Raw genomic sequence first — 25,950 nt, 5'->3', positions numbered from 1 at the left:
GCAGATGTTCACAAAACAGCCTTCAGGACCAGGTATGGGCATTACGAGTTCTTAGTGATGCCGTTTGGATTGACGAATGCTCCAGCAATTTTCATGGACCTCATGAACCGAGTATTCCAGCCTTATCTTGATAAATTCGTCATAGTGTTTATTGACGATATCCTTATTTACTCGAAGAGCCTTGAGGAGCACAGTCAACTCTTGAGGACGGTTTTACAGACCTTGCAGAGTCGCAAGTTATTTGCGAAGTTCAATAAGTGTGAGTTTTGGTTGGAGAAGGTAGCGTTTTTAGGGCATATAGTGTCTAGCAGTGGTATTGAGGTAGATCCAGCTAAGGTAACAGTCGTTAAGGAATGGGTCGAGCCGAAGAATGCTTCAGAGATCCGCAGTTTCCTAGGCCTAGTAGGCTACTACAGGAAATTTATTCAGGGATTTTCTTCGATAGCAGTGCCACTCACTTCACTAACAAAGAAGAATACAAAATTCGTGTGGAGTGATGAATGTCAGAAGAGCTTTGATACATTGAAGCAAGCTCTTATTTCAGCGCCGGTGTTAGCCATGCCAGCAGGGCAAGGCGACTTTGTGTTGTACACCGATGCATCTAAGCTCAGTTTAGGCGAAGTATTGATGCAGCATGGTCGGGTTATAGATTATGCTTTCAGGCAGTTGAAAGTGCACGAGAAGAACTACCCGACTCACGATCTTGAATTAGCCGCAGTAGTCTTTGCGTTGAAAATTTGGAGACACTACTTGTATGTCGAGAAATGCCAGATATTCACAGATCACAAGAGTCTCAAATACTTCTGCACACAGAAAGAACTAAATATGAGGCAGAGGCGATGGTTGGAGTTAGTGAAAGACTACGACTGCGAAATTAGCTACCATCCGGGAAAGGCTAACGTTGTGGCAAACGCCCTTAGCAGAAAAGTCGCAGTCATAGCACAGTTGTCAGTGCAGAGACCTCTTCAGTCCGAGATTCAGATATTTGGTCTAGAGATTTATCGCAAGGGCAAAGCTCCGAGGCTGTCTAATCTGAAAGTCCAATCTTCTTTGCTAGACCGTATCCGAGCAGGTCAGTCTTCAGATGAGCAAGTACATAAGTGGAGGCTGAAGGATGAAGCTAAGGGCAGTGTACTTTACACAGTTTCAGATGGCATTGTGAAATACAGAGGTAGAATGTGGGTGCCTAGTGTTAATTCGAGACAGGATATTCTGACAAAGGCACATGCATCTCCGTATTCAATCCACCCAGGAGGTACCAAGATGTACAAGGACCTGCAGATCTTGTATTGGTGGCCAGGGATGAAGAGAGACATCCGCAGATTTGTGTCTGAATGCCTCACTTGTCAGCAGAGCACCAGAGACCAGCAGGAATGCTTAAGCCACTCCCCATCCCAGAGTGGAAATGGGAGAATGTTACAATGGACTTTGTGGTTGGTTTGCCGAGGTCAGTCAGATGATCAAATTCTATTTGGGTGATAGTGGATCAACTCACTAAGTCGGGACATTTCTTGCCAGTGAAGACGACTTTCTCCATGACGCAGTATGCGGAGCTTTATATCAGGGAGATCATTCGATTGCATGGAATCCAAGTTACTATTGTGTCCGACAGGAACACGAAGTTTACTTCATCCTTTTGGAAGAGTTTGCATGCAGCCATGGGGACAAAGTTGCTATTCAGTACAGCTTTTTACCCACAGACAGATGGCCAGTCTGAGCGAGTAATTCAGATTTTGGAGGACTTATTGCGAGCCTGTATGATCGATTTCCAAGGGACTTGGGAATCTAAGCTACCTCTAGTGGAGTTTACATACAACAACAGTTACCAAGCATCTATAGGTATGGCTCCCTATGAGGCATTATATGGAAGAAAGTGCAGATCGCCGATTCATTGGGATGAAATCGGGGAGAGAGCAGAGCTTGGGCCAGAGATAGTTCAGCAGACTGCAGATGTGGTGGTCAAGATTCGAGACAGAATTAAGACCGCCCAGAGTCGTCAGAAGAGTTATGCTGATAAAAGGAGGAGAGATCTCAAGTTTGCCGTAGGTGACCACATTTTTATAAAGATAGCACCTATGAAGGATGTTATGAGATTTGGGAAGAGAGGCAAGCTGAGTCCGAGATTTATTGGACCTTTCGAAATTTTGGACAGAGTTGGGACACTAGCGTATCGTGTTGCCCTTCCGCCGAATCTGGCCGGGGTACACAATGTGTTCCACGTCTCAATGCTGAGGAAGTACCTAGCTAATCCTTCGCATGTTCTGAGTTACGAGCCGTTGCAGTTGGCTCCAGACCTGTCTTACGAGGAAAGACCTATCCAAATCCTAGACAGACAGGAGCGGAGACTTCGGAACAAGGTAACCAAACTGGTCAAAGTCCGGTGGCTTAATCAATTAGTGGAAGAGGCCACTTGGGAGACCGAAGCTGATATGAGAAGTCTCTATCCAGAGTTGTTTGGTAAGATTTAATTTCGAGGACGAAATTTTTATTAGTAGGGGAGGAACTGTAGAGCCAAAAATCCAGTACACGGAAAACTCATGCACTTATTTAATTGTTAATTCATTTAATTGAATTTAAAAATGAGATTTAGCCATGCATGATTTATTATGCATTATTTTAAATTATTCATGTTTATGTGATGCATGTTAAAATGTTTTTTTCGAGTTTCATGTTTCAGGCGATAATTCTATGCGGGATCGAGGGAAAAGACCGGCGACGATTTTGACAATTTAAAATGTGGTATTTTATTTTAAGTTGAGAATGGAACATTTTAAATAATTTATTTAGTTTAGCAATTTAAAAGCCTTATTTATGTGGTTAGTGATTTAAGAGTTTAAAACTTTTAAAATTAGCATTTTGTGTGTGTTATTTTAAATTAGGAGTTTGTTTAAAATTAGTGTGGGTTAACCTTTTTATTAGTATTTTTATTAGTTAAATTAGCACTAATGACTCCTAATTAAACACACACACACGTTAATACTATAATCACCCACACACACATTTTTTCACACACTAGAAACCGTATAACACACACACACACACAAGTTTCAATTCAGAATTTTATTATTTTGAAAAGAGAAATATTAGGGTTCTTAGTCTTGAGAGCAGCCGCCCGTCCCTCTGTAATTTCCAGCGAGGTTTCGTCATTTTGTTGCAAGAAAAATCGAGCCACGTTCGTCCCGGATCAACCTCGCATCTTTCCCCGCGTCGGTATCGTCGTTTCGGTATTTTTAATTATCACAAGGCACGTATAATCTGTTTTTCCTGCGTCGATCTTGTCATAGTATTTATTTTGATGTGTTATGTATGTAATCATGTGTATAAGATGTAGTTTGAGCAAAAAAATTATTTGATGTGTTTTGAAGAAATCCCTTGATCTGAAAACTTGAATTTTACTGTATTTTGATTTACTGTGATTTTTCAGTCAGGAATCTAATAAAACCTTCAATACAAAAAACGTAGAAATTTTTTATACCTTCGATTTGATATAAGATTCAAAATTTTTGGATGAAAATTTAGTGAATTATGGTGTTTTTCGTGGGACTACTCAAGCTGCGATTTTTACGTAAATTGTGTTGTTGAAGTTATTTGTTGCAGGCTTCGTTGGGAATCGACGGGTAATCGCTGCTACGTTTAGGTAAGTCAAGAATGATATTGGGATTATTATGTGGTGTCTGATTTTGTGTCGTTAGGCTCCAAGTTGAATCAAGAGTCGTACGAAGAAAAATGGTGTCGAATTTCGGGTTGTGCCGTTGGTTGTTGCTTGTCGCTCTTGGGAACAATTTTAATGATTTACTTGGGTTTGGTTCAATGTCGTAGCGTCCTAGGATGGGTCTCGAGGTGTCTATTCATAGCCATTTGGGCTGGTTGAGGATAATGAATCATCATGTCAAGTTTTTCACGCTGGTTTCGACCTTCAGTGCCCAGCCGGACCCCCATACGGACCAGGGCACGGGGTCCGTGCCTTTGTTTCCTTCGAGTAGCCATTTTTGCGAGATGACACGGACCCCCACACGGACCAGGTGTAATGCCTGAGATTTTATCACGGTAATCTGAGATTGATTAAATTATAAATTGATCGGATGATAGATGGATCACTTCGAGGAAGGAATTGGAATGACATAAGTTGAGTAGGGTGTGAGACCCGAAGGTCTCGCGCATATGCGCGGCGAGATAGCGCGAATATGCGCGAGCTATACGAGAAGCTTTTTGCGCGGACAGAACTTTGCGCGCACATGCGCGGTTTGAGGGCGCGCATATGCGCGAAGAGGTGCATTGCCATATACCGAGTCCAGAGAATGTGGCGCATATGCGCCAAGAGTTGGCGCGCATATGCGCGGGGGTGTTCGGTAGCCAAATGTGAATTCCAGAGAATATCGCGCACATGCGCGGATGAAGGGCGCGCATATGCGCGAGCTGACGGGAAGGCACGCGCCGAGACATAATGTCTCGCGCCTATGCGCCGAGGCGGGTCGCGCATATGCGCGCGACGTGTTGAGCGAAAATGAAGCCACTTGCCTTGATCATGCAATGATATATATATATATCAACAACCTTTGTCATTCAGAAATGGAAAGGAAAAGAATCGAGAAAAGGGAGCGGAAAAGTTATAGATTTTATATTTCGATCCGCCCGTTAGATTTTGAATCCGACTTCAGTACGGTGTTCCTATCGACGCAGGCTACAACTGGACGTAAGTTTTGTTACGTTTTGATATGTGTTGAGATTATGCTATTGTAAGAATTGAATAAGATTCATATATGATGTTCTTGACATGTTAGACATCGTACAATCGAAGTCAGATCGACGAACATATTGAGTATGGAATTGTTATGATTTTTCAGATTATATTGATTGAAATTGAATAGATTTGGATTATGGATTGATTACAGATTGTATTGGATATGGGTTATGATTGGTAATTGATATCTGTTGATATGGTATTGACGAGAATATCGGGATGATACCGTTATGCCGTTGATTTTGAATTAAATTCAGATTGATCAGATTCAGTATTGAATTGAGAATGGAAGGGTGATATTATTATTCTCGATATGTCTTTTCAGATTGACAGAGACAATCTTGAGTTCAGAACTTCCGTTTCTTCAGACCGAGACTACAAACGAAAGGTATAAGTCAATGTGGTATTGGGAGATCGACACAAGTAGGATATACTTGTGTTTCCCTAAATCACATACTATTTGTTATTATTTGCATTGCTTTGATTTGATATGCTTGTTCTATTGATGTATAGTGAGCATGTGTTTAGACGAGTGATCTTGTGACAGAAGTACCTGATAGTGCCGGGATCGCCACGGGCACATTGCACGATGTCACAAGATAGTGTATTGGCGATAGTGCCACAGTCTGTGACGGATAGGTCAAGACACTGGATGTGTGGTTATATCGACGTGGATAGAATCGGAGTTTCTTCTATTACTGTTGGTCGATATAGGAATACCAACGTCTGGAAACCGGGATCCCTAGACTAGGATTGAGTCTAGTCTGAGCCGTGGAGTCACGAGTATGATTGATAGTTTGATATTAATTATGTTTCAGATTTTGATATATATCTGATATCTGCTTCATGCTTTATATTAATTATATGATTGCATGTTTCGTTGATTTATACTGGGATTTGTTCTCACCGGAGTTATCCGGCTGTTGTCGTGTTTGTATGTGTGCATGACAACAGGTGGGACAGGTTCAGGGTCGAGGAGATGAAGAGAGAGATCGTGATTAGAGTGGAGACTACGGACTTGATATGAGATAGGGTTGAACACTTGATATTTAGTAGTTGAACCTTAGTTTGTAAATGATTGTATATAATACAAGACTTGTACTTTACCTTTATACTGATATGTATAGTAGAGTGATTCCATTACGTTCCGCATTTGATATTATATTTTAAAAAAAAATTTTAGACCCTGTTTATTATAATTGATTAATTAGTCCCAATGACGATTAAGAACATGATTAGCGTCCGGGTCCCCACACCAGGGCACGGGGTCCGTGCCTTTGTGTCCTTTCGGTGTCAAAATTTGCGAAGCTACCCGGACCCCTACTCAGACCCTAGCACGGGGTCCGTGTCCTTCCTTCTTTTCGGTAGGTATTTTAGCGAATCTACACGAACCCATACACGGACCCGGGCACGGGGTCCGTGCACTCACGTTTCTGGGAAAAGTTAATGTTTGCTTTGGGGTTTGATATCATGGTTTAGTGCAAGGATTATCAAGGTCGAATCATGGGAAATTTTAGAATGTCCTAAGAAATGATTGAGCTTGAGAGTAAGCATGACAATTACGTCTAAGCTATGCAAGTTAAGTATGCAATTTCATGTTAGTATGTGCAGCAACGGCTCCAGTCGAATTCCAACGTATTCCTTCAACGCCAAGTAAGTATGTTCGACGTGCAAAGAAAATATTTTCAAGTTTTTGAGGTATGTTGATTGTCTTGTGAACAAATTATGTTTAGGATTGGAAAGCGTTAAATTATGAACGGAAACCAATCCGCCCGTTAAATTATGAACGGTTTTAGATCGAGATTGGAAAGCGTTAAATTATGAACGTGGACCAATCAGCCTGTTAAATTATGAACGGGGATCTCATGTATGTGGCAGTGGATACGTCCCTGTCATCCCAGTACTGTGGTTAATCTGATCAGGCGGTTATGTTATGGGTCACTTGCTTTGAAATATGCCTCTACGCAAAATAATGAAGTTATGTATGTTCTAGTATGTTCAAGTATGCAAGCATGTTTAAGAAAAGTTTTATGTTGATGGCACGTCTATGTATGTATGTACATATGTTCAAGCTTTTGATATGCAAGTTCAAGTTTTAAATATGTAAGCTCTATTTTGAAGTTGCATGTGGTTTTATTATATATTATTCGTTACTTCCAGTTTATACGTGTTGAGTTTTTAGACTCACTAGATTTGATCGATGCAGGTGAGGATGTTTATGAGGAGGCTGGAGGTGGGGACCAAGGAGCAGGCTTGGACTGAGCGGGAGGCTAAACCCGAGGACCGCCATGTTTTAAGTTTTATGAAAACATTTATTTCTTATGTCAAACTTTGAATTTCAAATCTTTTGTTGCAACAACTTGAGAGACGTACAGTTTTACTTCTTTTATCGAATTTTTTTATGTTCACTTTTTATTTAAGAAAATTTTTAATTCTTCCGCAAATTTTAAGTTGAAAAAGTACGGTTCGTTACATTTTTGATACTCAATGACGTACGAATAAGAGCGGACCTTACCCAAAACCCCCCTATCCACAATGTCTTTTTTAAATTCTTCAAATTTTGATTTAAATATCCTTGTAATCAAATCTGGACGATCTTGAGATGATTGCCCAGGAAGTAGTTGATATTTTATCTCATTCCAATTCAGATTGCATGTCATTGTAAGCATTATATCTGGTTTTCCATATGTTTGTACCAAAGTCATGGCATCTTTGTAGAACCCGAAAATCAGATTACGTGCAAGCCATGCATAATTTCTATTATTTAAATTAAAAATGAATTTTTAAGAAAATATGAAGTGTTTTATTTATTTTAAAAGAAAATGTTTAGTTTTATCTTTTCAGGGAAAATACACGAGGCCGGACCGGAGTTTGGAGATTAGAAATAAGATTAATAATAAGAAAAATATTCCTAAATTTAATTTAAGTCAAGGAATGATTTAATTTAAAGAAAAAGAATGTCTTTGAGATTTAATAAATTAATTGGAGCTAAGAAATTAAATAAGTTCTCTTAGAATCAATATTTAATTAAAGTTTAAATTTAAATATGTAAGCAAGTGGCTATAAATTAATCTAGGTTCAAGAAATTAAAAATCTAGCATTTTAATACTTAAATTTTAGGTTAAGTATGTCATGCAATAATTTATTCTAAATTACTGTGTTAATTCACTAAAATGTATAATGGGTATTTAAAAATCTTAAACAATTAAAATGCAAGGTTTAAACCATAGTATACCATGCAAAATTTATAGGAATTCGGTCAATCCTTTAAACAAATTCAAATGTGTAGTAAACTCCATTCAAGTCACTCCTAAATGATTTTTTTATTTTCATTTCCCCTTTTAAGTTTACCAATTATGAGTAATTCAAACACAATAATTAACCTTAATTCTTCTTCAACTCATTACCTAGCAAATCAACGTGTACCTGCCGCAAGAATAAAAGAATGAGATGAAAGAGTCTTCGGCTACAAGGGGTGAAAGAAATAATTTAAATCTCATTCAACTTCTTGACTTGTAACCTCCATCTAAATGCACTTCAATACCCATTTATCACCCCTTGAACCTTCATCTTCATTATCTACATTTCCTACACACCCTTACCTTTGAAATTAGCAGAGAACAAGCAGCTAATAATTGTGAATACAGCAGCAGAAACAAAGAAACAAATCCAACTCCGCTCCGCCGCACCGTATTCGTCGTATTGGGTTGTTTTCTTCAAAACAATTTCCAGGCATGTATATATTATTTCTTTGCTCTTCAATCAAGTCATATTAGATATTTTTTTTAACAAATTATGTTCATGAATCATGCAACATCACGAAAATGACAGCAATATCCAAACAAAAATCTGCACAGAATTTCTTGGCTCTCTTGTTTTCCTCTTCACGGTTTGGTGTGTTTTTGGTTGCTTACAGGGCGTTGCTCGGTTCCAGGCACACATGGCTGCTACTAGGCATGATTTAAAGTGTGTTAGAGTGTTATTGGTTCATTGGTTTACATCCATACACGCACAAACAAAGTAATGACAACAACTTTTCCTTAAGTGAGAATTTGAGTCCAAGGTTTTATCATTTGGTGGTTTAAGGTGAGAGTTCGAATCATGGCTGTCCTAGAGACTATAGCCACGGTTAGAAACCCCTCCATACCATGACTAGGACGTGACCAAAGTGTCCTTTCAAGGATTGGTTCACAGATCCATCAAAAGTTCATCAAAACAAAACAAGTGCAATTCGGTTCCTACATAATTCTGCATGGGTACACTTTCGGTTTTGGTGTGTTGATTGGATTATGGTTGGCTTCTAGCCCATAGCCATGGTTCATACAACACTCAATCATGTCTAGATCGAGCCATAGTCGATAAAATGGCCCTTGGAACGAGACAAGACAGTAAAATAGTGCAATAAAAAAAAACATTACACAGCAAGTGGTGCTCACGGTTGCTATGTTGTGATTGTCCTAAGTGTTTGTTTGGGTCGTGGTTGGCTTTTAGACCTTATCCATGGTCCAAGCCATGCCTTAGGATGTTGGTAAGAGTCTTTGGGTGGTGGTTCAAGCCATTGGTCATTAAATTTCAGAGTTTACACCACAAACACACAAGTTGCTACTGCTGTAATTTGACAGCAACTTGCAGTTTGGTTTTGGTGCTTGTGTGAGTTCTTGGTTGGCTTTTAGCCCATGGCCTTGCACTGGACAGTATCTTAATGAGTTAGGAAAGCCATGTTTTGGCCGTTTGTGATTTGATTGAGTTTAGAGGTCGTACGAGCATTTACGGTGAAAGGTGCCAAAATGACTCTCGAAGGAGTGTTTTATGTTTTTGGATTCCTTTCTCCCATTTTCGTGTTTTACAGTTATTATGCATATTTTTCAGTATGTTTGGGGTATTTTTAATCATGGTTACACGTCAGTTTAATGTTGGTTCTGTTTGGTACTAAGCCATGATTGAAAAATTAGGTTGTTGGTCCTAATCGTCTCGTTTTGATTCGGTTGTCAAGTTTAAACCAAGATAATATTATTTGCATGTGTCACATATTAAAAGTAAGTCGCAGCAAGCCTGGGAGCGATCCAACTCATCCAGTAAAAATAAGGTTAGAATTATATTACGTGCATAAAAATATAAAATGTTTATTTTTGAGATATATGCTATATGTCTTGTGGCCACCTTATGCTTATTGGTTTGGAAGTCGGTAGGCGCAACCAAGGACCTCTCCACCCAGTGACTTACGACCGGTTTATGATTATGTACGGGTACGAACATCCAGTCCAAGGGCTGTGATTGATCTCTACCGCCCAATATATTGTGGTTTAGTCCGATCAGGCGCTCACGTTATGTTATGGGCCACTAGCTTAGAAATATTATTTCTACCAGAAAATTATGATATGATATGACACAGCTCTATTGAGCAAAGCTTTTACGTATGTTTTTCAGACATGCACGTAGTTATAATTATTCATGATACGATTTTCACTGTACGCTTTACGATACTTTATTTTTACGTTGTATGCGATTTTATGATATATTTACTTGTCAATCACGATATATACATGTTGAGTCTTTAGATTCACTAGACTTGATTGTTTTAGGTATTGATGAGGTCGAGACCGCGGGCGGAGACCAGTGAGCGATCTTGGGACAACAGTAGTAAACCCGAGGACCCATGATTTAGTTTATGCACCTTTTATCATTCAAACTCGATTTTAACATGTTGGATTATTTTTAAATTGTTGTTTGAATTACAATGTTGACTTCCGCTGTTATTTTGAAGTTAAAATTATTTACATGTTTATTTTATAAATTGGGCAAGTTATTTATTTATTTAGAAAAATTTTAATAATTCCGCAAAATTATGAATACGAAATACGGGCCTTCACAGTTGGTATCAGAGCCTATGATCTTGTAAAGGGTTGTACTACTACTGCTTTCGAGAAGCTCATGAAGTCACGTCTTCGGTCTGTAAGTTTTACGATTACGCATTTCGTTTAAAGTATGAAATATTTTTACATCATGATTGCATGAAATATTTTATGTCAAGATTACGATTACACGGTATTTATTTAAATTTAAAGAAAATAGTGGAATTATGCATGTTGGTTACGTATGAGTTATAATTATGGAACAGCATGCCTCCTAGACGCATTATTGATCGCACGGGAGGTGATGAGCATCGTCATGAGAACGAGAGAGAGATTTACCACCACCCCCCCTCCACCAGACTTGAATGCCCAGATGCTAGCTGGGATGACTCAGTTTTTCGCACAGTTTGCGGGGAACAATGCAGTGGGAGTCAGACAGACGGGGCCGGAGGCTATCTATGAGCGGTTCATGAAGATGTGACCAAAGGACAGCAGCAGCAGGGACGTGTAGTCCCAAGGACAGTGGAGTATCCAGTCTGTGCCAAGTGCTCACGCCGTCATGCTGGGACTTGTATGTATAGTTCGGGAAAGTGTTACAAATGTGGTAGTACTGACCACATATTGAAGAATTGCCCTCAGAAGAATTTGCCTAACCAAGGCAGAGTTTTTGCTCTCCATGCTGCGGAGACTAACCCGGAGACGATGCTCATGACAGGTATCCTAAAGCTTTAAGTTCGTATTTGAAATGTAATGTTTTAAGAGTTTGAGTTAAGATTTCTTACTTAGAATTGGTTATAGGATTTCATGTTCTAATCAGGGTTATTTTCGGGAATTTAGATAAGGAAAACTTGACCTTTGCATGTCTAAAAGCTTATTTCTTGTAAAACTATTGGGTTTAGCATGATATTCCAATCTTTCAGTGAGAATCTTTATAGCCGGTTCAGCAACGAAAGCCTTGATAGATTCAGGGGCTACTCATTCGTTCATTTCAGAAACCTTTGCGAATTCTCTCAAGATCAAGACAGTTGGGCTAGACATAGCGTATTCAGTAGCATTGCCTTCTAGAGAGGAGCCGTCAGCTACTAATGTGATCCTAGATATAGACCTCGAACTTCATGGTAATCTTGTGTCTGCGGATCTTATCGTTTTGCCGATGCCAGAATTTGATATCATTCTGGGGATGGACTGGCTATTGAGGAACAGAGTTTTCCTTGATTTCCAGCGGAGATATGTCCTAGTCCGACCGCATGGGATGGAACAATTCTTATTCGAACCAGACAGGTATTTTAATTTACTGCGTATAATCCCTTATGTCCAGGCTAGGAAACTCATACATCGAGGGTGCCGAGCATTTTTAGCTACTCTTGTATCTGTTCCCTAGACACCCAAACAGTCAGCATCCGATGTTCCAATTGTCTGAGATTTTCTAGACGTTTTTTCTTATGATGTCTCTGGTTTACCACCTCTACGAGAGGTGGAATTTTCTATTGAGCTTATGCCCGGTACTGCGCCGATCTCCAAAGCACCGTACCGATTGGCACCGACGGAGATGGCAGAACTCAAGAAACAGATTCAAGAACTTCTAGACAAGGAATTTATTCGCCCGAGTTTTTCGCCATGGGGCGCGCCAGTCTTATTTGTGAAGAAGAAGGATGGTTCGATGAGGCTCTGTATTGATTACCGGGAGTTGAACAGAGTTACAGTGAAGAACAAATACCCACTTCCGAGGATTGAAGATTTATTTGATCAATTGCAAGGAGCTTCAGTATTCTCCAAGATAGATCTGCGTTCTGTGTATCATCAGTTACGGGTGAAAGACACCGATGTTCTCAAGACTGCTTTTAGGACTCGTTATGGCCACTTCGAGTTTCTGGTGATGTCGTTCGGTTTGACGAATGCGCCAGCAATCTTCATGGATCTCATTAATCGCGTATTTCAGCCGTATCTTGATCAGTTTGTGATAGTATTCATAGACTATATTCTCGTCTACTCAAATAATCAAGAGGATCACAGCAAACATCTAACCACAGTACTGCAGACCTTGCAAAAGCACAAGTTATTCGTGAAGTTCAGTAAGTGCGAGTTCTGGTTAGAGAAGGTGGCTTTCTTAGGTCACGTCGTTTCTAGCAGCGGTATTGAGGTAGACCCGGCGAAAGTTACAGCAGTCAGAGATTGGTTTGTGCCGCAAACTGCGTCAGAGATCCGTAGTTTCCTTGGGTTAGAAGGATACTATCGGAAGTTTATTCAAGGATTTTCCTCCATCGCAGTTCCACTCACATCATTAACGAAGAAAAATGCTAAGTATGTGTGGAGCGAGGAGTGTCAGAAGAGCTTCGATACGTTGAAGCAAGCTCTTATTTCAGCACCAGTATTTGCCATGCTTTCAGGACCCGGAGATTTTGTTTTGTATACCGATGCTTCGAAACTCGGGTTAGGCGCAGTATTAATGCAGCATGTGAAGGTGATAGCATATGCTTCTCGTCAGTGGAAGATTCATGAGAAGAATTATCCTACCCATGATCTAGAGTTGGCAGCCGTAGTATTTGCATTGAAGATTTGGAGGCTTTATTTGTACGTGGAGAAGTGCCAGATCTTCACCGACCATAAAAGTCTCAAATACTTCTTTACACAGAAAGAGTTGAATATGCGGCAGAGGCGTTGGTTGGAGCTAGTGAAGGATTATGACTGTGACATTAGCTATCATCCTGGCAAAGCTTATGTAGTTGCAGATGCGTTGAGCAGGAAAGTCGCAGTGATGGCTCATTTGGTGGTTTCGAGACCTCTTCAGTTTGAGATACAGAGGGTTGATCTAGAGACATATCCTCACGGTAGAGTTCCTCGTCTATCTACTTTGACGATTCAGTATTCTCTTCTAGATCGTATTCGCAGTGGACAGTTAGCAGACGAGCAGTTGGCAAAGTGGAGGCAGAGAGATGAGGCCAAGGGCAGTATTTTGTACACAGTTAGGGACGGTATTGTGAGATATCGAGACAGAATGTGGGTTCCTAGCAGCGATTCTATTCGAGCAGATATTTTAGATGAGGCCCATATGTCGCCGTACTCTATTCATCCAGGGAGTACAAAGATGTACAAAGATCTGCAGTTATTATATTGGTGGCCCGGAATGAAGAAGGATATCAGACGTTTTGTGTCCGAGTGTCTGACGTGTCAGCTAGTGAAAGCGGAACATCAGAAACCAGCAGGTATGCTCAAGCCTCTTCCTATTCCCGAGTGGAAGTGGTAGAACGTTACCATGGACTTCATTGTCGGATTACCGAAGTCAGTCAGAGGGTCAAATGCTATATGGGTGATTGTTGATCGTCTTACGAAATCAGCCCATTTCTTGCCCATTAAGACGACTTTCTCCATGATTCAGTATGCAGAGTTGTATATCCGGGAGATCGTCAGACTTCATGGTATTCCCGTTTCTATAGTGCCTGACCGAGATCCTAGATTCACTTCCTCGTTTTGGAAGAGTATACATTCAGCTATGGGTACGAAGTTGTTGTTTAGCACAGCTTTTCACCCACAGACAGATGGTCAGTCCGAGAGAGTCATTCAGATTTTGGAGGATCTTCTTCGTGCATGTGTCCTAGATTTCTCCGGTAGTTGGGAATCAAAGCTACCGTTGGTGAAGTTTACCTATAATAACAGTTTTCAGTCGTCTATAGGTATGGCTCCATATGAAGCACTCTACGGTCGTAAGTGTAGATCGTCTATTCATTGGGATGAAGTAGAGGAGAGAGCAAAATTGGGCCCGGAGATTGTGCAACAGGCTGCTGATATAGTAGTCAAGATCCGTGATAGGATGAGGACTGCTCAGAGTAGACAGAAGAGTTATGCGGATCAGAGGAGGAGAGTTCTAGAGTTTGCTGTTGGTGACCATGTTTTTGTGAAGATAGCACCAATGAAAGGTGTCATGCGGATCGGGAAGAAAGGAAAGCTATTTGAGATCCTCGACAGAGTTGGGACGTTAGCTTATCGTGTTGCTCTTCTGCCGAATCTGGCCGGAGTACATAACGTGTTCCACGTCTCTATGCTGAGGAAGTATATGGCGAATCCATCACATGTCTTGAACTTTGAACCATTGCAGCTCACTCCGAACTTGTCATATGAGGAAAGACCAGTGCAAATTTTAGACCGGAAAGAGAAAAAGCTTCGGAACAAAATGGTCAAGCTAGTAAAAATCAAATGGCTCAATCATTCAGAGGAGGAAGCTACGTGGGAATCTGAGCCAGAGATGAAGAATCGATATCCCGAGTTATTCAGTAAGTTTTAATTTCGGGGACGAAATTCTTTTAAGGGGGTGGAGTTGTAGAACCCGAAAATCAGATTACGTGTAAGCCTTGCATAATTTCTATTATTTAAATTAAAAATGAATTTTTAAGAAAATATGAAGTGTTTTATTTATTTTAAAAGAAAATGTTTAGTTTTATATTTTCAGGGAAAATACGCGAGGCTGGACCGGAGTTTGGAGATTAGAAATAAGATTAATAGTATGAAAAATATTCCTAAATTTAATTTAAGTCAAGGAATGATTTAATTTAAAGAAAAAGAATGTCTTTGGGATTTAATAAATTAATTGGAGCTAAGAAATTAAATAAGTTCTCTTAGATTCAATATTTAATTAAAGTTTAAATTTAAATATGTAAGCAAGTGGGGATAAATTAATCTAGGTTCAAGAAATTAAAAACCTAGCATTTTAATACTTAAAAATTAGGTTAAGTATGTCATGCAATAATTTATTCTAAATTAACGTGTTAATTCACTAAAATGTATAATGGGTATTTAAAAATCTTAAACAATTAAAATGCAATGTTTAAACCATAGTATACCATGCAAAATTTGTAGGAATTCGGTCAATCCTTTAAACAAATTCAAATGTGTAGTAAACTCCATTCAAGTCACTCCTAAATGATTTTTTTATATTCATTTCCCCTTTTAAGTCACCAATTATGAGTAATTCAAACACAATAATTAACCTTAATTCTTCTTCAACTCATTACCTGGCAAATCAACGTGTTCCTGCAGCAAGAATAAAAGAATGAGATGAAAGAGTCTTCGGCTACAAGGGGTGAAAGAAATAATTTAAATCCCATTCAACTCTTGACTTGTAACCTCCATCTAAATGCACTTCAATACCCATTTATCACCCCTTGAACCTTCATCTTCATTATCTACATTTCCTACACACCCTTACCTTCGAAATTAGCAGAGAACCAGCAGCTAATAATCGTGAATACAGCAGTAGAAACAAAGAAAGAAATCCAACTCCGCTCCGCCGCATCGTATTCGTCGTATTGGGTTGTTTTCTTCAAAACAATTTCCAGGCATGTATATATTATTTCTTTGCTCTTCAATCAAGTCATATTAGATATTTTTTTAGCAAATTATGTTCATGAATCAAGCAACATCACCAAAATGACAGCAACATCCAAACAAAAATCTGCACAGAATTTCTTGGCTCTCTTGTTTTCCACTTCATGGTTTGGTGTGTTTTTGGTTTCTTACAGGGAGTTGCTCGGTTCCAAGCACACATGGCTGCTACTAGGCATGAATTAGAGTGTGTTAGAGTGTTATTGGTTCATTGGTTTACATCCATACACGCACAAACAAAGTAATGACAGCAACTTTTCCTTAAGTGAGAATTTGAGTCCAAAGTTTTATCATTTGGTGGTTTAAGGTGAGAGTTCGAATCATGGCTGTCCTAGGGACTATACCCACGGTTAGAACCCCTCCATACCATGTCTAGGAAGTGACCAAAGTGTCCTTTCAAGGATTGGTTCACGGATCCATCAAAAGTTCATCAAAACAAAACAAGTGCAATTCGGTTCCTACATAATTCTGCATGGGTACACTTTCACTTTTGGTGTGTTGATTGGATTATGTTTTGCTTCTAGCCCATAGCCATGGTTCATACAACACTCCATCATGCCTAGATCGAGCCATGGTTGATAAAATTGCCCTTGGAACGAGACAAGACAGTAAAATAGTGCAATAAAAAAAACATTACACAGCAAGTGGTGCTCACGGTTGCTATGCTGTGATTGTCCTAGGTGTTTGCTTGGGTCGTGGTTGGCTTTTAGCCCTTAGCCATGGTCCAAGCCATGCCTTAGGATGTTGGTAAGAGTCTTTGGGCGGTGGTTCAAGCAATTGGTCATTAAATTTCAGAGTTTACACCACAAACACACAAGTTGTTACTGTTGTAATTTGACAGCAACTTGCAGTTCGGTTTTGGTGCTTGTGTGAGTTCTTGGTTGGCTTTTAGCCAATGACCTTAGACTGGACAGTACCTTAATGAGTTAGAAAAACCATGGTTTTGGCCGTTTGTGATTTGGTTGAGTTTAGAGGTCGTACGAGAATTTACGGTGAAAGGTGCCAAAATGACTCTCGAAGGAGTGTTTTATGTTTTTGGATTCCTTTCACCCATTTTCGTGTTTTACAGTTATTATGCATATTTTTCAGTATGTTTGGGGTATTTTTAATCTTGGTTAAACATCGGTTTAATGTTGGTTCGGTTTGGTACTAAGCCATGATTGAAAAATTAGTTTGTTGGTCCTAATCGTCTCCTTTTGATTCGGTCGTCAAGTTTAAACCAAGATAATATTATTTGCTTGTGTCACATATTAAAAGTAAGTCGCAGCAAGCCTGGGAGCGATCCAACTCATCCGGTAAAAAAAAGATTATAATTATATTACGTGCATAAAAATATAAAATGTTTATTTTTGAGATATATGCGATATGTCTTGTGGCCACCTTATGCTTATGGGTTTGGAAGTCGGTAGGCACAACCGAGGACATCTCCACCCAGTGACTTACAACCGGTTTATGATTATGTATGGGTATGGACATCCAGTCCAATGGCTGTGATTGATCTCTACCGCCCAGTATACTGTGGTTTAGTCTGATTAGGCGCTCATGTTATGTTATGGGCCACTACCTTAGAAACATTATCTCTACCAGAAAATTATGATATGATATGACAGAGCTCTATTGAGAAAATATTTTACGTATGATTTTCAGATATGCACGTAGTTATAATTATTCATGATACGATTTTCACTGTACGCTTTACGATACTTCATTTTTACGTTGCATGCGATTTTATGATATATTTACTTGTCAATCACAATATATACATGTTAAGTCTTTAGATTCACTAGACTTGATTGTTTTAGGTATTGATGAGGTCGAGACCACGGGCGGAGACCAGTGAGCGATCTTGGGACAGCAGTAGTAAACCCGAGGACCCATGATTTAGTTTATGCACCTTTTATCATTCAAACTCGATTTTAACATGTTGGATTATTTTTAAATTGTTGTTTGAATTACAATGTTGACTTCCGCTGTTATTTTAAAGTTAAAATTATTTACATGTTTATTTTATAAATTGGGCAATTTATTTAGAAAAATTTTATTAATTCCACAAAATTATGAATACGAAATACGGGCCTTCACAATCTTGATACCGTTGGTACATATCACGTGGGCTTCCACCGAAAGATGATGGCAAAACGATTCTGGTACTAACATTTCCTGTAATGTATTTTGTAGATATGTATAATTTGTGAGTTGTAATATATGTTGTGAATAATAATATTATAATAATTAAGTTATCATACCTGCATTATTTTCACCTCCATGTAAACAATCTTGCAATCCTTGGTAAATTTCAGAACGTATATCACGTTGATTTGAACGTATCCATCGTAGTCTTTGTGTTTCAATCTTTACATAATTGTCAACTACGTATTGTTGAAGTAGACGGCCTCCTCGAAGTCGTAAAGATGGAGAATTTTCTCGTATCTGAATAGGAAGATAATTTATATTATATGACTATAGGTGTATATGTAAGTTTTACATTGTTTTTAATTAAAAAAATTAATCATAAAGTACAATGTTTTTTCACTAACCTGTAGCATATACGCATAGTAATTTAAGCATGTTAACTGGGTACCATTGATATTTCGGCTATTTATGTCCCAACCATATGTACCATATGGCAGAAGGAGTGGATATTGCAGAGGATCATAATAGTCAACTACATCTTGAATGCTGATAAGATTTCCACCGATACCTTGTATAGTAATATCTCGACCGCTCAAAGTTTCTTGAAATTCGTTGTCAACAATTACAGCTGCTACTTGAGATGTTGTTGGTAAACTATATTGATGTTCATTAGGTTTTTGTTCCCTGATGATGAGCCTACAATTAGGTATGTCTTGACATTTTCCAATTTGTCGAAACACGTGCACAAATAGATTGTGTTGATCAAGAATGTTTTGTATCTTAAGTAGTAATTCTCGCCTTAGTTCTGTGTTTTCATGAAGTCTATTGTTTATGTCACGATCTGTGTCTACAATCCACATCTGCATGTACCTTGGCCTACAATTCTCATTTGGTAGAAGACTTCCAATCGAGTGATATATTGATCCATGGGCACGAAATGTGTAAATTCCATGTGTACCGGTTGTTAAGGACTCATCTAAGTTGACTCTCATCGATGTAAAAGAGAAGACATGATTGTATGCCCTTATGAACTTCCGAAAATGCCTGCCTTCCTCATTATCCGCAACATACAACTCTTGCGATTCAATAGGAGAAGGGATATGATCCAAATTTGTATTTCCATTTCTACAGCAGAATTGTGATGTTTCACCATGAAACAATAGAGCTTGGCAATGGATAAAAATTCTTGGGTCAGACAATTGCCATTGATAATTTATCTCACTTTCACCGAAATTTCTTGCTAGGTTATGATATCGTCGTGGACGTGGATATCGTTGTATGTTAGTAATGACATTGTGTTCACTGAAGTTAATTCCTGCAATTTTGTTCGAATTAATCTTCGAACAAAAAAATTAAAAAAGAAATATTTGTTGTAAGATTGAATGAATAAGCTTCCTAGTTTATTTTTAAATCAAATTTTGAAACTTTTAAATGATTAAATATGTGTGCATAAAATTTTGAAAATTAATATAAAAAAATAAAAATAATCAACTGGTTGATGGAGTTTTTTCAAAGTCATTAAATAATGTTCTGTTGAAATTGAGAGAGGAAATTCATGGCAAAAGCAATAAAAAGATGTATGTAACAGAAAATACATACAGAAATAGAATATGTAGTGAAACAATTATTGTAGCAAAGTAATATTAATTGATCCAACATATTTTGATTTAATTATTTGATTTTAAGCGATTATTCGCCGTTATATGTTGCATGAATTAACTAACTTATTCATTGTTTTTATCATACAATTGTTGCAATACAATTGGAGAGGAAATACCATCTAACTTTGAGCGAACATTTTTTCAGCACAGTTTAGGTGTTTCTACATGAAAAAGTTAAGCTTGACAATATAGACAAATCGTTGGTTTGTACAAAGGCCATCAACCATTGTGTTGACTATTATTGAATTTTTTGCTAGAGTACGATATCGATGTTGACGTAAATGGTGTTTTTGAGCCCTAACAATAATGTTATTTTCGATATGGCTATATCATGCAGTTATATGTTGATTTCAGCTGCCTTATATTATACATAGATGACATAATGCAAAGTCAGGAAAAAATGGTACATGTTACGTCAAAAGGAGTATTTGAATTTAGTAGATTACCTTGCTGATTTAAATCAGTTAGACGTTGATATGTGCTAGTACTCCCTTGCTCAAAATTTGATGTCATTGTTTGATAAGATAATGTCTGTATACGACACACCTGTCCAACCGTAGTTGCGATGATTCCTTACATTAAAAAATGAACGTTAAATAATTAATTATTTTGTTGTTCAAATTATTAGATATGAAAAACATTTAAATGATGATGTTAAATTAATAAAATATTATAATTTTATTTACTACATATGGATGTAGTATCAAATATTGTCTTGCATATCGTATAATATAATATTTAAAAGAAATGTTTTAAATCGTTTGAATTTAAACATTGTAAATGAAATATACCATCTTGATTTGAAGAAGTTTCTGTTATTGCATGTGATGTGGTAGTCGTAGCCAAATTGATATTGAGGGGAACTGAAAAATGTATAAGAGCGTTATATGTTTGTAGTAGACTAAATAAATAAATTTCTGAAATAATAATATAAATAAGAATAGGTGATTGAGTTATATAAAATTAAAAGTACCAGAATTGAAAATGATGACTGATAATAATGGAAACAATACATATTTTATGTAACATACCATTCAAATGTGTAGTAGAATCTGTCATTTCAACGTTTGATTCATCAGAATTTGTAGCATGTGCACTTCTATTCATACGTCTTTGGTAGTTTGACCGTCGTTGTGCTAGAGTTGTTTGTCGTTCAGCTTGTGTCATTAATTGTCTTTGTGCTCGTCGTCGCGCTGTGTTTAATTGACGCCTTTCATTGTCATTGCGATTGGTATGAGTAGTAGCCCGTGTAGGAGGAGAAGACATTATAAAGCTAAATACTATTTAAATCTGTTTAAATATTTATAAGAAAACTATTAAATATTGGCCTCGACATGATTAAGTTCCAATAATTCAAGAAATGCAATAACAGTTTTGTGAATAAAATGAATATACCAGCATTACATCGATATACATTGAAGAAAGTTGATGGCAGAAGATGGTAACATGTTTTAATTGGATAAACTATTGTGGAAACATGAATAAGATTTGTGTCCACTACAAGAAAAATGATTTTCCGCAGCACGTCATCAACAACGTGCATTAAAAGCACGCTGCGAATATTACTTTTAACGGCGTGCATCCATATGTGCGCTGTTAATATTATTGCACTTGACAGTATTAACAGCGTGCATTAAAAGCACGCTGCGGATAGTAATATCCGCAGCGTGCAGTTATATGTGAGCTGCTAATAACTTATGCAATTTTCGCAGCGCACAATAAAGGCACGCTGTTAATAATATTATTAACGGCGTGCATGTTTATGTGCGCTGTTAATAGTAAATCATTTTTTTTAAAAAAAATAAATTTTTTTAACGGCGTGCATATATAAGCACGCCGTGGAAAATGGGTGCGCCATCATTTAGCGACGGTTTATTTAACCGTCGCCGATTTAAATTTAGCGACGGTAGTTTTTATACCGTCGCCGATTTAAAACTAGCAACGGTTTAAAATAACCGTCGCCAAATTTAGCGACAATTAAGCATTAATCGTCGCTATATTTAGCGACAGTTTTCTTATACCCGTCGCAAGGTTTTACATCGGCGACGGTTTATTATAAAACCGTCGCTAGTATCGACGGTTTAAATACAAACGTCGCTAATAGTCTATAAATATCCGCATTTCCTTCCCATTTCTTCACAACACTCAGAATTTTTCTCACGATTTTAAGATTTTAGTTTCGATTTAGTGTACTTTTTTGTTTCGATTTTTACTTACTTTGTAAATATTATTAAAAATCACGAGTATTGTTATTAGATTGTAAGTTTTTTTAAAAATTTTATTAAATTATAAAAGTAAATTTTTTTTTTATTTTAACGAAAAGATTAGCGACGGATTATGAAATCCCGTCGCTAAATGTATCGACAGTTTTAAAACAGTCGCTAAACTTAGCGACCGTTTAAAAACTGTCGCCTATAAATGTAGCGACGGTTATAAACCGTCGCTATTAGCGACGGCAATTTTAAAACCGTCGCTAAAATTAGATTTTGCACTAATTATTAACGGCGTACATTGCACGCTGCGGATAATAGTATTAACGGCGTGCATGTGCACGCCGCGGATAATAAGATTAACAGCGCGCACATGTACGCCGCGGATAATCTTGAACTTTCAACAGCTTTGAACTTTGCAGCGTGCAATGTGCGCTGCGGAAAACGAATTTGCGCGCTGCGAAAAGCCATTTTTGTTGTAGTGGTCAAATGGTGCAAACTTTGCATAAAATAAAAAACAATTATTATATAACGGTAAACCTTGAACAATATCAATAAATTAAATATATATATTATAAACGTATTGAACGAATTGCAAAGAAGTCTAAATGTACGCTTCTTTTGCAAACCGTCTGTTTTATAACCCATAAACCATAACAAAATAAATAACTATAAAGGAAATTAAAAAGTGAGTAGATAACCATTATCTTTTAGGGACGGCGCATAATTTTTTTCTCTCATGCGATTCGTTTACGGTAGTTTATGAGCAAAAAATAAAACATTTACATGTTTTTAGTTTCAAATTTTAATTTTTATGAAAGAATGGGTTGAAAGGAAAAACCGTTTGAAGTTTTGAAAAAAGGAACCAATTTTAAGAGAATTTTCGATAAGAATACTTGACTATTTAAGGTTATGCAAATAAATAATGTTATGCAATTAAATATTGGATTTAATGGCACAAATCACAGATGTACTGTATCATCATAAAAATACCACAACTTTAGAGATAATTAGTTTGTTAGATTAAAAATCTATAGAGATGTACAAATATGGTAAAAGAAACTATTATTTGAAATTAAATCATTGAAATAAGGTAAGAAATTATCCATGATTTAACATATAAACTGTGAGGCCCGGGGCCGAAGAGGGCGGGGGGTGATCGCCGGTGCCATGAGGTTGCACGGACAATGAGCGGCTCCTGGCAAGCTTCTAGGCGGAGGGAACATGAATGAACCGATCTTAAACCGGAAGGAGAGGGATTCCGAGACTGTTCAATGTAATGGACTGTACAGTTGAAGAGAGCTTAAAAGATTTGATATGTACTACTCATACCACGAAGGTACATCTTCTTTTCGGTAGCTCATCACATAAGAACTCCAAAGTTAAGCGCGCTTGAGTTGGAGCAATTGTTGGATGGGTGACCTCCTGGGAAGTTTCCTAGGGTGCGTGTGAGTGAGGACATAAGCACGCTGGAAAGACTCGTCTTGGTACAGTGAGGACACAGTCGTCGAATCTGGGGCGTTACAGTTGGTATCAGAGCCGACCTCTCCTAGTACGGTGTGGTTCGAGGACGAACCAAGCGGAAGCTGGTGGGCATGTGAGGCCCGGGGCCGAAGAGGGCGGGGGGTGATTGTCGGTGCCATGAGGTTGCACGGACAATGAGCGGCTCCTGGCATGCTTCTAGGCGGAGGGAACTTGAATGAACCGATCTTAAACCGGAAGGAGAGGGATTCCAAAACTGTTCAATGTAATGGACTGTACAGTTGAAGAGGGCTTAAAAGATTTGATATGTACTACTCATACCACGAAGGTGCATCTTCTTTTTGATAGCTCATCACATAAGAACTCCAAAGTTAAGCGCGCTTGAGTTGGAGCAATTGTGGGATGGGTGACCTCCTGGGAAGTTTTCTAGGGTGCGTGTGAGTGAGGACATAAGCACGCTGGAAAGACTCGTCTTGATACAGTGAGGACACAGTCATCGAATCTGGGGCGTTACATAAACTGATTAAGAAAAAAATCGGAAGATATGAGAACAAATATGTGAAAAAAAATCTAAAGTGCACATGTGTCTGAAAATTTAAAACAATGGTGATGAAAACAAATAATTATCAATAAATGAAAGTTTTCATTAAAAATTTTTTTTGACCATACACCAGAATACATTTTTATTGTTTCAAACAATTGAAATGGAGGCACGATAATCAATCCAAAATAGGTAAAAAGATGAAGATTTATCTCGTCGCAAGAAATTAGAATAAAAACTCAAGAAATCGGGAAAAAAGAAAGGCCGTAACTTTATTATGAGCTTATATCTGAGAGAATTTTTGGAATAAGGAAGAGATTTTTGTAACATTCTGAATTTTAATAAAATAGTAGAGAAATAATGAATTTTTTAAACATATGAAAATTTTAAAAACAAAGTCAATTGGTAAACATGAATACAAAATTTAAAAAATCATAGAATCAATACAATATACAGAAATTAATGAAAATTTATGCAATGATTAAATGAGAATTTATGCAATGATTAAACGAATGATATAGATGAGGAAATTGTTAGAGTAGATGCCCTGTAAGCCAACGGTTGGCTGGGGAATTTATTGACTCAAGTGTAATAAACAATCTTTATTTTAATATAATTTACTTTTAATGGTTTCGTTATACTTTATCTGTATACCCATGCAAGCAGCATAGATAAAGTCCTTGATTATGCTTTAATACAAATGAATCGTAATTCGATGTTAAAACTCATTTGTAAACACTGCATATTCTAAATTCGTTCCTAGTCGATTTAGCCGCCTAAAAAAGGGATAAAAGTCGCTTGAGCTCGAGACTAGCATCTGTGATGTTGTGTACTGCGTTTCTTGGTAAGGACATAGAGATGTCCAAACATGCAGATGGGTAGTCATATGATGATTATACCGAACAACCCTCCCTCGGACTTTCCAAGTGGTTATCATTCATCGAGAGGATAAGTCCGTGGNAGGGATAAAGGTCGCTTGAGCTCGAGACTAGCATCTGTGATGTTGTGTACTGCGTTTCTTGGTAAGGGCATAGAGATGTCCAAACATGCAGATGGGTAGTCATATGATGATTATACCGAACAACCCTCCCTCGGACTTTCCAAGTGGTTATCATTCATCGAGAGGATAAGTCCGTGGTTATGATTGTACACCATTAGTCCTTACGACCCGGGACAACACTGAGGCTCTATATGCTAGGGCTGTGCTTTGACTCGTTTACCGGCTCCAGTAGAGTCATCAGGTGGCGGGATTGGGTACAATTGCGACACATATAGGAGCCAGTGCATTGTAGTCGGGGATTCACCGCTCACCTACGGGTGTGGATATCTTATGTGATCTGATGAAATAATAGTGCATGGAATCTCTGGCCAGAGTATGAGATGTACGTTGGAGAAGGAGTTATCCAATAGTACATGCGATGCCACTATTATATGTGTCACATAGTTATCGAATTGATATGCAAGCCTCGATGAATCAATGGTTGCAGATTCGATCGAGATATAAGATATGAAGGGACCGTACTGTACGCTAATCATAATCGACTGGTTCTTGCAGGCACTATCAGTGATACCTAGGGGATCATGGGGCGATGCTACTAGACGCTCTTACCGTGATCCGATGGGTGCAATCAGAAATGAGTTCTGACATTCTTGATCAAGGTGTTAATGAAAAGAATGGGGCTAACTAGGGTAAGCCCGAATAAAGGAAATTGTCCTGAATCACAAAGAGTTGTGAACCCACGGCTAGCTGTATCCCTGAACCATTGAGGGTCACACAAGTACTGGATTATTTTGTTCCCGTTGAGATAATAAATTCAAGGAGTTGAATTTATAGAAAACGTTGAGATAATAAATTCAATGAGTTGAATTTATAAGAAATAAGTTTGATATGATCAATCGATAAGCTTATAAATAAAGTTTATAAAAGCTTATAGAAATTTTGAGAGCATGACTG

At 38.0% G+C, this 25,950-nt stretch overlaps 1 protein-coding gene across 4 annotated transcripts in view; it reads right to left on the bottom strand.

The window, feature by feature from the left end:
• Positions 1–21,228, bottom strand: part of LOC140981637 (uncharacterized) — a 29,926-nt gene extending 8,698 nt beyond the window's left edge. The window contains exons 1-5 of one of the 4 annotated variants that reach the window (XM_073448060.1): positions 20,795–21,228; positions 20,555–20,626; positions 20,210–20,335; positions 18,507–19,417; positions 18,216–18,399 (exon numbers count right to left, since the gene is read on the bottom strand). In XM_073448060.1, coding sequence (XP_073304161.1) covers positions 18,216–18,399; positions 18,507–19,417; positions 20,210–20,335; positions 20,555–20,626; positions 20,795–21,029 — 1,528 coding nt within the window. In that variant the 5' untranslated portion in view covers positions 21,030–21,228. The remainder of the gene's footprint in view (positions 1–18,215; positions 18,400–18,506; positions 19,418–20,209; positions 20,336–20,554; positions 20,627–20,794) is intronic. The other 3 variants (XR_012176111.1, XR_012176112.1, XR_012176110.1) reach the window with 3 other exon arrangements.
• Positions 21,229–25,950: the final 4,722 nt, after the last annotated feature.

This window comes from Primulina huaijiensis, chromosome 1 (genome assembly GCF_012295235.1).
Source record: "Primulina huaijiensis isolate GDHJ02 chromosome 1, ASM1229523v2, whole genome shotgun sequence".
Classification (NCBI taxonomy): domain Eukaryota; kingdom Viridiplantae; phylum Streptophyta; class Magnoliopsida; order Lamiales; family Gesneriaceae; genus Primulina; species Primulina huaijiensis.
The sequence above is the reverse complement of the archived record's forward strand: the minus strand, read 5'-3'. Positions and strand labels throughout refer to the sequence as shown.